The sequence below is a fragment of the Tamandua tetradactyla genome, chromosome 2 (assembly GCF_023851605.1).
Source record: "Tamandua tetradactyla isolate mTamTet1 chromosome 2, mTamTet1.pri, whole genome shotgun sequence".
NCBI classification, from domain to species: domain Eukaryota; kingdom Metazoa; phylum Chordata; class Mammalia; order Pilosa; family Myrmecophagidae; genus Tamandua; species Tamandua tetradactyla.
The window spans coordinates 31048803-31061340 of NC_135328.1; the positions used below are offsets into that span (position 1 = coordinate 31048803).

The 12538-nt window shown below is 41.5% G+C and overlaps 1 protein-coding gene across 1 annotated transcript; it reads left to right on the plus strand.

Moving 5' to 3' along the window:
• The first annotated feature begins 605 nt into the window (after nt 1-605).
• On the plus strand, nt 606-4709 carry LOC143667584 (lipocalin Can f 6.0101-like). Its single transcript, XM_077141962.1, has 7 exons — nt 606-787; nt 1144-1280; nt 1997-2070; nt 2724-2834; nt 3181-3282; nt 3449-3494; nt 4433-4709. The coding sequence occupies exons 1-7, from the start codon at nt 692-694 to the stop codon at nt 4440-4442; spliced, it is 576 nt and encodes a 191-aa protein (XP_076998077.1). The 5' UTR covers nt 606-691; the 3' UTR covers nt 4443-4709.
• The last annotated feature ends 7829 nt before the right edge of the window (nt 4710-12538 follow it).

Consider the following 12538-nt stretch of genomic DNA (forward strand, 5'->3'; position numbering starts at 1 on the left):
AGGGAAGGATCAGCAATCGCTGATCATGTGCCTCCCCAGGTGACAAAGGACCCTGATGCCATCGGTCTTTCTTCAGAGAAGGTATTGTCCTGTTGATGCCTTAATTGGGACATTTTCACGGCCTTAGTAGTACACATTTGTAAACCAATAAATCCCCATTATAAAAGCCAACCCATTTCTGGTATATTGCATTCTGACAGCTTTAGCAACTGAAACACCATATTTTAAAGACATTATTTTATTCAATCCTATTTTAATGCTTTATGACAGGTCCTATCATCTTTAACAAAGACAGTTTTCTTTGTTTTGAGGTTCATGAAAACTGAGTACCTTATAATATAATCAACTTTTAAAATTCCAAACCAGATCTGCAGTTAAATCTTGTTCTAAAAGACAGCTGTTTTTAACCTCTGCTACTTTTCTTGAGAATGTGTTTTGAGAAATTTAAGGTCACCAAGTAGATCTAAAAGGGATGGGGTTGCCAAGTTTCAAAAGGGCAGGGACAATCCTTGGCCCCACACCAGTGATTGACAGGCTATTTCTTGGAGTGGGAGGAAGAAAGGTGGTGCTCCATGGACAGAAAACTGGATCCAGAATGGATATAAAGACAGAGGCGCTGGGGACCAGAGTCACTGTTTGGCAAAGACCCACCCCAGGTGACTGTAGAGGAGGCGTGCTGTCCCCTGTCAAGATGAAGCTGCTGTTGCTGTGTCTGGGGCTGAGTGTGGTCTATGCACATCAGGAAGGAAACCAGGCTGTTGTGAAGAGCAACTTTGATATATCAAAGGTAAAGTCGGTAGACTTCTGAGGGTGGTTCAGAGGATTCTGAAGTTAGTTGGGCCCTATTGGAGGGCAAAGATTCCTTGACATATTAGACAAAAGGGATAGTTTCAGATCTTGGACTAAGAGTGACTGTATGATGTTAAAAGATGACAACACTTGGGGACCTCCATTCTCACTGAAGGGACAGTGGAAAAAGTCCTGGGTGTTTTTGCCAAATGATTTAAGTCTTAATTCATCTTTGCATCTTGTTCAAAAACACAGCTATGAGTACTGGCCTATAGGCCAGAGTTCAAGGTGAGAATATTCATGTGTATTTCCTCTCTTCTCTTTTTACTGAATCATTTCACTGATTTATTGCAGATTTCAGGGGAATGGTACTCCATTCTCTTGGCTTCAGATATCCGAGAACGGATAGAAGAAAATGGTGACATGAGGGTTTTTGTGGGATACACACAACTGCTGGCCAACTCTTCTCTGTTCTATAAATATTATGCAATGTAAGTGTGCCTTTATTAGCTGGGATAGGGAACGTAGAAACCTGGGTATGGTCTTGGACCTCTACACTCACATATGCACACATGTGCCCGTGTATGCACACATGCTGGGCCTGTGTCCACATTCAGAGTCTCTCATCTAGCACTGATTCAGGACTTGATGGACCTAAGACTTTTCCACATTCAGAGACAGAAGTTGATGACAGGAATGAATTTAAATGGGAGTTGGGGAAGGAGGAGGTAGAGGGGATTAGAGTCTTGGGTAGTGCAACAGTATAGCAGAGGTCAAGAGCATAAAATTTGGAATCAACAGCCTGAATTCTAACCTGTCTTGATTTCTTACTGGTTGTTTAACCAAGGAAATTCCTCTCTCCCCACCTCCATTTCCCTTTAGGTGCACAGGGATGATAATACTCTCCCTCATTTGTGAAGTAATGTTGTAAATCACCTATCTGAGAGGCTGGCTCATTATGAGCACTCAGCTAACTATCCAGACAAATAGTTGTAGTTAGGGTGAAAGTGGAAATAGTGATAAGAGTAATAGTGATAGGAATAGTTGAGTCATTTTTTAAAATATCAAATCAAGTAGCATAATGTAAGTGAAGCTCTTTTAATTGTTCAAGAGTTAAGTGGAAGTAGAAATTCAAGCCATGGGTAGAATGGCGGGAGGCAAGCCCCTATCAACATCTCTTGGACACCATCCCCATTCTGTTTTATAGCATAAATGGAGAATGTACTGAAATTCCTGTGGTTTGTGACAAAACAGAAGAGAAGGGTGTATACAGTTTTGTCTGTAAGTAGATAGAAAAGTCTTCTAAATTCTACTTCCAACTGCAAGGAATTTACTGAGCCCCAATATCTTTGGAAACTTGATTAACTCCTGATCAATGCTTATCTAGATAATATAATGAGAATCACCTAATAGCCAAAATCCTGAGCTTAGGAGAACCTTGGGTAAAATGCTGATGCCTGGCTCTTAATACCATTAGATTAAGAGAGGTGATTTGGTCAGATGTACCTCCTGCAAAAAAGTAAATCAGTAGAACAGCCTCTCATTCCCTGCTCTCTTTCTGATGATGCTTGGTGGCTACCGCAATACATTTCTGAGGCTGTACTACTGTAATGCCAGTGGGGCTTAGAAGAGAGGACGGAAGCACATCGTGGCAGAGATGGTGAGGGAGGTGGGTGGTCTCCGGGAGGATAACTGAGGGTTCATTGCTGCTGTGGCTGAATTCTTCTACCACTAGTGGCCAATCTACCAGTATCCCTTTTCTTAAAGTTCACCTCATGAAACCAAGGGAGAGGAAAATGGAAGTTATTAGACACCCTCTTTCTCTTGCATTTGCTTTGCACTTGCATTTGCTTTGTGGGAGAGATCAGGTGAAGGGCTGCACTCGCTTCCCATGGACCAATGAAGTTCTGAACTGTGTTCTGTTTCCTCCACAGTTGAAGGATATAATACATTTTACATCATTGAAACTGATTATGATACATATATTGTTTATATAACCACCAATTTCAACAACGGGACAGAATACAAAGTGCTGGAGCTCCATGGTAGAGTACTTTCAGTGTGGCACTCATCTTAGGGTGTGGAGGAAGGGGAGGAAGGAGCACTGGAGGCCTTAACCTGGGGGACCCTCCCTCTGTGAAGACAGATGCTCACCTTTGGGGATTCCTCAGCATCAGTGATGGGAAGATGATGAAATCTCTCATCATGCCAGAAGCATAATCTACTGATGTCAAATCTCAGGGCAGTTCATATCCCCCTACAAGACTGCTGCCTGAGACCCCAGCCAGTACCATCCATTCCCTGAGCCATCTTGACCCCTGCCACTGCCCACCCCAACTTGCCTCAGTGACAATATAAGAGTCACAGTTGTTCTTGCCATTTTGCCTACAGGCCGAGAGCCAGATCTGAACCAACAACTCAAGCAGAAGTTCGTGAATATTTGCCAAAAATATGGAATTGTTGAGGAAAATGTACTTGACCTGACCAAAGTTGGTAAGCTTAGCTATCTCTGGCTTTCTCTTCCTACTGAAGGGAAAAAGCCAAGGAACAGTAATGCCTCCATTCATTCCCCTTTGTCTCAACCCAGAGAACCATCTGGTTTCTCTCTGGGAAATGAACTGGGGTTGGTATCTGATTGTGTTCTGCTCTGCCTCTCCAGATCGCTGTCTCAGTGCCCGCAGTAAGGGAGACGCCCCGGCCTCCAGGTTGGTGATTCCAATCCTAGGGAAGATGGGTGGCCCAGGGGCCAGTGCCTTCTGAAAGCATTGGGGGTTTGTGCCCAAAGATTACAATGAAAACAACTTGGTAAGGAAGCTGGTAGGGAGAGCTTGAAATGTGGAGTTAGAGGACCTGGGCTCAGGACTCACTCCCACCATGACCTTTTGAGCAAGTGACCTAAGCAATTAAAAAGGAAACAATGATAGTGGACAGTGGATATAATGCTGGTGAAAAGGCTCTGATAATGTGTTAAAAAATTCTCAGGACTTTGAAGTTTGAAATAGGAAAACAGTAGTAGAGCATGAGTATGAAACTCAAATACATTTCTTTATTTGTGGTCCATTTTCCAAGCCCAGGTGTCCATCAATGCCTCCAATTTATAAGAATTTTCCCTCTTGAACACTGCACATTTTTTACTGTACCTGCTCAAATTAGGCATAGAGCTGTCTGATCTTCCCATTTCCTCCAACCTGACAAATAGCCTCTGAGTTTCCTTAACTGTTTCCTATCTCAGAATGATTGTGAGGCTTCATTCATGTAAAGTGTAAAAGTATCGGCACCTAAAGGTTATATAAAGTAGGCACTTAATATAAGGGGGCTGCAACTTTCATCATTTTTCCTCGTCTATCAAAAAGCCTTTGAAACTTCTAATCCTGAAGGTGGCAGAAAGAAGCCTAGGACCCTTCATCACATCCTTTCTTAATCTCAGTTGGAGGTAGGTTAGGATGGGATCAGCAATAGAAACAAGTCATCTACTCAATAGACTCTCCCCCTTGTTTTGGCAAATAACTTGGGTTAGATAGAATGTAAGGTGATGTCCACTTCTTCACCATGTTTCTCTATAAAGGAAATTATCTTTGTCCTCAGTTCAATCCAAAGAATGCTTAACAAGTTTCTATGTTCTCTTTCTCCTCTTCTTATTTAGTGCCGAGTGAATGCTTCCTCGCCTGGGCTCCAAGATCTTCCTTTCCATGGTCTCTACGTCATTTCATGATAAGTTCTGGTACCTGATTTCTATCACTGTCACACATGAAGGCATGATCCCTGCATCTTCAGGATCTTCCCTAATTTCCTAGGAAAACTCATCAATTCAACAGGAATCAAAGGTTTTCTCTGAATTTCTGACTTTCTTTGCCCCACCCAGGGGAACTCTACCATAAACATGCCCTTCCTCTAACTGGTCAATAAATGATTTACCTTGCTGTCTTGTGGAAAGTCTTTGGGTTTGGGAGAGATATGGACAGGCAGAGGGGAGTATGAGGGGAATTCCTTGGTCCTGTGCCCATATTCCTCCTTCAGGTTCTTAGATCTTCCCCAACTTTTATAATTCTCACTGCTCTACAATAATTCTCCGTCCATTATTGCAAGAGCCCATGAGTGTTGCTTACCTTTTAATTTGCCTTTTATAGTTTAGTGATCTGATAAATGTACTATAAGAATATAAGACCTGCCTCATAGTTTCTCCATCTTAGAATTATCTACTGAGAGATAGATGATGCTGAGGCTGATACCATATTGACATGTTTCAAGACATGTTTCCATAAACCAGCTTCTCTGTATCATCCATCCTATAAGATGGTCAGTGTTCTTTCACACTTTTAAGAGAGTATGGAAAATCCTCTTTCAACTACTGCTGTCATCTACTGTGAACATATTAAGAGAGGTTCTATTAAATATGAGACAGCTACTCCTATCTTCTGTACTTGGCAATGTTAGGAGGTATTAAGAGCCTAAATATTATTAACCTCTTCTTTGGAGGGCTAACAGCTCTGGGAAGAGAGCAATTATTGATTCATCCCCATTTATGGTCCTTTTGCCATACCATCAGCACATAAAAACAATATAAAAGTTGCACATGGGTGTTTGGGCAGAATGGGACATGGGTGGAAGGTTATCATACAAAAAGAATGGTTTGGTCATAGTTGAATAAAGGGTTAATGAAAGAAACGATTCTAGACATTTGAAGCCCCCCCATATCCTGGTTGTGCACCCCCCAGAAGAATAAATTAGTTTTAGGTTTGTTGCTCCTGACTCAAGTACCTGGTATAGTTTGTAAAAATATCACAAAAGCCTATGTCAAAACCAGCTAGTCATTCTGGAATCTCTCATTTTGAATGTTAGCAGTTAAGGAACAAAACAGCTGATGCCCAAGTGAGCATCCTTGAGGGGTATAGAAAATGAAGTGTAATAATGATGCAAGGAGGGCCTAGAGGACAGGAGATAGCTGAGTACTGATAAGTGAATTAATTTCTCTCTCCTATGGATGATCTGAAGTTGGTGTTCCAAGTTGGCTAGCAACTCTGTTCCATGTAGTCATTCAAGAACCCAGTTCTTGCTATCTTGTATCTCCACCATCCTCTAGGCACTATCCTCTGCACGGTTAAAGCTGGGTTGCAAGGTGCAAGGGAAAAGAGAATGTGGCAGAAGCATGATCTTATGTCCACTGTCCTCTGTTCCTCCTGGTTGAAATGTTCTTTCCTTGACCATTATCCTCCATGGTCATGACCCACTTCCTGCTTGCGCAGGTTTGGAAGGATCATTTTGAGGAAACAATAATTATTTTGAGTAAAATCACATACTTTTGCTATCAGCCAGACCTAAATTTCTTTTGATCATACAAAGTCCTCACAAACCTAGGAGGGTTCTAGTGAATTTGCCGCTTGACTTTACCATGTGTGGGTAACCTTACCTAAAATCATATCTAGATACAAGTTTTAAGCCTGAAAATACTCTGATATTTTTAGCATTAGCCTCTATGCTCTGCTCACTCTATCCCCTTCACTTTGAGAAGGGTACATTGAAACTCTCTGAAACAAAAAGGCTGGGTGGGGTGTCCTTACAGCCTTTCAAGGCAGCAGCACAATCTATTCAGACTTCAACTTGACAACTGCTTCTTGGTGGGCTATAGAGCAGTGACTCTCAGTCGACTCTGAGTGAAGTTGCAGGCAGAGAAGGCCTCTTGTAGCAAAGTGTGCTCCTTCCCTCCCTGTTTATAGCCTGGCTGGCTCTAGTTTGAATCACTTCCTCTTGTAAGTTCTGTTAAAAGCAGCAAAAAGTCACCAACACTTTCCAATATCCTCAACATTCCCTACTATTTCCCTAACTCTACAGCATGTGTCAGCATATGCCTGTCTTCCAAGGAGCTATTGGCAAGCATTTGACTCACTCTTTTAAACATCTAAATTAGAGCTTTCCAGACTTCAATATCCAAATCCTTAGTGCCCAAAACCTGACTTCATTCACTAAATTGGCCATATCTTTTAGATTAAGTCAATTACCTCTACTCATAAGTCTCCATCAGATACTGTGTTCTTTGAGCTATCCCTGGCTAATACAAATCAGAATAAATCCAGGTACCACACTTGTTAATGAAGACCTAGATCAACTGCTCAAAAATGTGGAGCAATTTATATCTGATAAAGATGAAGGCTGGTTAACCTAAAGATATTAAGATTGTAACTCTCAATCCAAGTGGGGTGAATGCCCCTTCATGTTCTGTGCTTCTGCCTTGATGATGTAAAACTATTTTACCCAGCATAACTTGCTTCAAAAATTCCCATTGACATTGAAACATCTGGATTTCAAAAGCTCATTGTTTTCTACTGCCTATGTAACAATTAGTCCTGAGGCCATAAGCAGCAATTGCTTTTCTTTGGGAAGCAGGTTCTGCCAGTGACTGTGATTCCCTTCCCCCTATACTGAAATTAGTGGGTTTATATATATATATTTTTTTAGGTAGAGCACATTGAGACTCTCTGGCAATCTCCCTTTGTGCCTGGATTGCAATAAATCAATGTACCTAACAGAAATCTAATAGATTTCATTAGAAGCAACTTATAAATGTGAAGTTTCTTTGACAAGTTAAGAAGGAATGAACCAGATCTATATTAGCATTGTTAGACTCTAAAAACAAATTGAGTAAAAAAAGTTAATTGTTGAATGCTGGGTGCAGTATGATACCATCTGCATTAATTTTAAGTAACACATAAAACAGTGCAATATATTATTTATGGATACCTATATATATGTTAATACAATGCTTCTATAATGTACATATAGATCACCTGGGGATCTTGTTAAACTGCAGCCTCAGATGCAGTCAGTCCAGGCTGGGTCTGATATTCTGCATTTCCAGCAAGCCCGTAGGCTGTGTCAAGGCTGCTGGTCTGAAGTCTATACTTTGAGTAGCTGGGAATTACGTTATTAAAATAGACTGGAAGGGCACGTAGTAGTTATCGATAGAGTTTGCACCTGAGCAGTGAGTAGAGGGAATGAGATGGCAGTCGCAGTCAGAGGGGGTTCAATCTTTGTTGATCAGTTATTTTTATTGTTGGTTATTTTAAAAGACTGTGCATAAAAAGTCTGGGAAAACAGGACAAACTGTTAAGAGTTGTTAATTCGGGTAATGGGCATATGAGTGACTGTTTTCTTCTTCTCCGCTTTCTAAAGGAGGGGGGAGGAAGGAGAGAAAAAAGAAAGGGAAAAAAAGAAAAGGAAAGAAATGATAAGGCATGTAGAGAGCTGGGTAGAGAGCCAGGGTATCCCCTCGGATCTACTTTGCTTGGGGCTCCTGGCTAACCGCTGGTAGAGGGAGGATGAAGCCTGAAATTCAACAAGGGTTTTGCCTGGCCTGAAGCCTCCTTCCACCTCTCTCCAAACCCTAAGTAAACCAAGAAATAAAAAGAGTAACAGCAGACCAGTGGTGAAGGGAGTAAGTGGAAAGCTTGGGCCAACAAATCAATAGGTGATAGATGGACAAAATACGGTCTATCCATACAATGGGATATTATTCAACTACAAAAGGGAATGGAGTTCTGATAATGATATAACATGGATGAACCTTGAAGACATCATGTTCAATGAAATAAGGCAGACACAAAAGGGCAAATATCGTCTGATTTGAAGTTACTAGAATATGCAAATGCATAGAGACAAAAAGTGGATTAAAGGTCAGGAGGGCAGGAGAACGGAGAGTGACAGCTTAACGGGTACAGTTTCTGTTTGGGATAATGGAAAAGTTTGGGTAATGCCTGATGGTGATGGTACCACGACATTGTGAAGTTAATTATGTTGTGTTTACGATGCAGGGGGTGCCAGGTGAACACCAGAGAGACAATTATGTGACAGTGGGGGTTTCAAGGAGAGAAAGACATTATTACCAAGTGCAAGACAAGGAGATCAGAGGCTTAGCGGCCATAAATCTGTCTCCTTGATCTGAAGAAAAACTTTCAGTGTCTTTAGTATTCAAATAAACGCAGCAGGCTTAGGATAATGAGCAGGGTGGTCAATTCTGGGCTGACTCATGTTACCCCATTAATAATCATTAAGGGGGCCATGTGCAGGAGAACCAGACTTCAGGGTTGCAAAACAAGATCAACAAATACAAGTGGGGCCAGTCACCAGTTGTATCATTACTGTCCTGTTACCAGGTAAAGATTATGCAGTTTCAAAACTTAGCATCAGCATTAAAGAAACAAGGCAGCTGGGTTACAGTTGAGTGACTTACAACAGTTACAGATACCTGCTTCTGGCTACTCCAAAAGGCTAACATGCATCAAGGCTCTAATTCAGTAAGCTACTACAGTTATTGGAATTTCCCTTGGCTAAAACACATTAGTTAATTTTGGGTTACACAATAAAAAATGTTTTAAAGAAAAATGAAACAGGGTTCGAGAGTTTATTGGCCATGACTACAGCTAAATAATATGTTTCTGGAAAAGGCATTAAAAAGCAACTTCCCAGAACCATACTGTGGGCCTAGTGGAAAGCTCTGAATAACTAACTTTGAGAAGTTTGAGAACGCTAATAAATAACATCCTTTTTATCCCTGACCAAGTTTAGAATGAACTAAGAGAGAGACTTAGGAGTCACGCCACTCAAGATCACTTTTATTCCCTAGAAAGCTGTTGGAGAATGTAAGTGTGGCCAAGTGGACTTGCTCTCCCTCCAATTAAACACCTGCACCCAGCAGCAGAGAGCAGGGTCTGGTGCGCCACGCTGACAGCCTGGTCCAGAGCAGACCAGAACACAGACCAGATTCTTTTAGAAGAAAGAATCCAGGTGTCTGCGGCAGGCATACCCAGTTCCTTTCCCCCAATTTATCAAGCAGATAAATCCTTCCACCTTCCCAGAAAAAGATTAGAAGCAGGACTGAGAGAGACCGGGAATATTATTCCTGGGAAAGTCTTCCTCTCATGAAAAACATGAGGAAAGGGGCATAAGAATTCCCTCATGCTAGATATGGTTCACAAAAATTCCCTCTTTAGGAAAAGGATTGGTACTCTCTGATCATTTTTTTAATTCCAGCCCACAAACTAAAAGACAATGAAAGCCACAAAAGTTTTCAAATCTCTTTTTAAATTGGCTAGAATATCTTATGGAAGCAGGGATCAAATGGAAGGCAGGATAGAAGCAGCCATCAGGAAGAACTATACTACTGCTTGGTACACTCCCCACAGGAACTGGAGGACCTTTGTCCTTCTCAAGTCCCTCTGCATTCCCACCATGATTTTTTTTTTTTTTTTTTTTTTTACATAGGCAGGCACCGGAATCGAACCCGGGTCCTCTGGTATGGCAGGCAAGCATTCTTGCCTGCTGAGCCACCGTGGCCCGCCCCCCACCACGATATTTGATTCTAGGTTATTTTTTCCCCTATGACCCTACTATTACCTCACTGCCCATCAATACATTCTTCGGGTCTGAAAACAAATAAGTTGAATAAGGAAATGGAAAGAAATCTGCTGCAAAGAGCACTACAGAATCTCTCAGAGGCAAAACATCTCAGAGGCAAGCAAATATCATATTTGGTTACTCAGTGACCGTGTGTGGCACATTGAAAGTGTGGAAAAGCCCATCATTGACAGGGTCTTGGGTGGAGTACTAAGAAATTTCTTGCTTCAGTAGTCAGTAATAATTAGCCCCAGACTCCATGCTGCTCTTGCTCCTAGCAAGTATTAAAGCTCAAGACCTAAAAGGATCTAACAATTTTCCAAGTAATTTAATTATGTCTCAGAATAAGGCTGAAGAATATTTACAGGAATACAAAATACACAATCTTAGTGTTCGGCATCTAATCAAAAGTTACCTAGCTTGCAAAAAATCAGGAAAATATGACCCATAATGGGGAGAAAATATCAATTGAAACTGACCCAGAACTAACTCAGATGTCAGACTCTACAAAAAAAAAAAAATTAAAACAGTTATTAAATGTGAACTACAATACATGAAACGACACATACACTGAATGGAATAAATGGCAGATTAGACATTACAAAAGAAAAGACTAATAAACCTGGAGACATAGCATTAGTGATTATCCAAAATGAAAGTGATAAAAATCTCAAAAAAAAAAAAATCAACGGAGCATCAGTGAGCTATGGGACAACTTCAGGTTGCCAAATATACTGGTAATTGGAGTCCTTAAAAGAGAAGAAAGGAGTGGGGTAGAGGCAAAAACAATGTAAAGAAATGACTGAAACATTTTCTAAATTTGATGAAACCTATAAACCTGCACATACAAGATGCTAAATGAAATCCAAGCAAAGAAACATGAAGAAAACCACCCCAAGGCATATCACACGGAAGTTACTCAAAACCAGTGATATAGAGAAAATCTTAAAAGCAGCTAGAGTAAAAAAGATATAAGAATTACAACAGGTTTCTCATTATTATAAACAATGCCAGAGAGAAAAAAGTGGAATAATGCCTTTAAATGCTGAAAGAAAAAACCCCACCCATCTAGAATTCTAGTCCTAGTTGAAAATAGCTTTCAAAACCCGCAGCCTGGGACGAGAGCGCCTCCTCGCGCCCGAGCGCGCGCTCCCCGGCGTCCGGCGCACGCGCGACCCGGGAGGCGGGCGGCTGAGGGGGTTCGGGCCGCGCCAGCGGTGGCGGCGGCGACGGGAGCCAGAGCGGAGTGGGAAGCGAGTGACGAAGGGATGAACTACGAGGCTGTCAACTACGAAGCCGAAGTTTCTAGCTGGGGCTGCCCGGCTGCGCCAGCGGCTGAGGGTGAGGAGCAGCGACGGGCGTAGGGGAGAGGGGCGGCGGCGCGGAGGCGGCCGGGGTGCGAGGCGGCGGTGGGAAAGTAAAACAGGCGGTTATAAGACAAGAGCCTTGAAAAGTTGGGAGTGGAGCCAAAGCAGCAAGAAAGGGCCCTCAATTTACTTAGAGATTCCAGGAAGGAAAATTCCAAAACAGAACCCACAATGCAGCGAGTGTTGGATAACCTTACGGAGCGGCTCTCATTTACAGCAGAAGAAATAGATACGATGTTCCTCAAGGGGATTTGGAGAATCCTGTTGTGAAGTCACTTGCTTAGGCCCATGAGAGGCTAGAAGTTTCAAAACTAGAAGCTGTCAGTGACAGTAACTTGGAATTAATCAGTGAAATTCTTGCTATCACTCCTCTAATAGATGGGGATGAAATGTGGCGGACCTGGTTTTTATACCCAAAGAGCCTCACTTCCGGTCACTCTTGGAGGTGCACGATTTTGTGGAATCAAAGTGTTATGATTCCCCTTCCCATTAGCCCAGAAATTAATAATTTGTGATGATATCACAATATCATCACACAGTTGCATATTCGTCATCATGTGCAACTGATAACTACCTTTCATCCCTAAATAATTCAAAAATCAGTTAGTACCAGTAGCTGTTATTTGTTTTCTCCGTATTCACGAAAGAGCTAGGGAGACATTGGGCGTATTTACGGTTGAAAATAGTGATCTGGTAATTGCCCGAATCCTTCATGGAGGATATATTTATCTATATATCTATATATATTTCTATATATTTTCAAAGATTTTTAATAAAAGTAACCTATTTCCATTACCTATTGCTGGTAGAGAGAAATGCTGTCAATTTTTGTAGGTTGATATCTCTAGCAACCTTGCTGAAATTTTTTATTAGTTCTGATACTTTATGGATTCTGTTGGTTTTATAGGTGTATGATCATATTATCTGCAAATAATGTCAGTGTATCTCTTCCAATCCTTACACTTTTTTAAAAAAAAATTCCTTTTCTTATAACT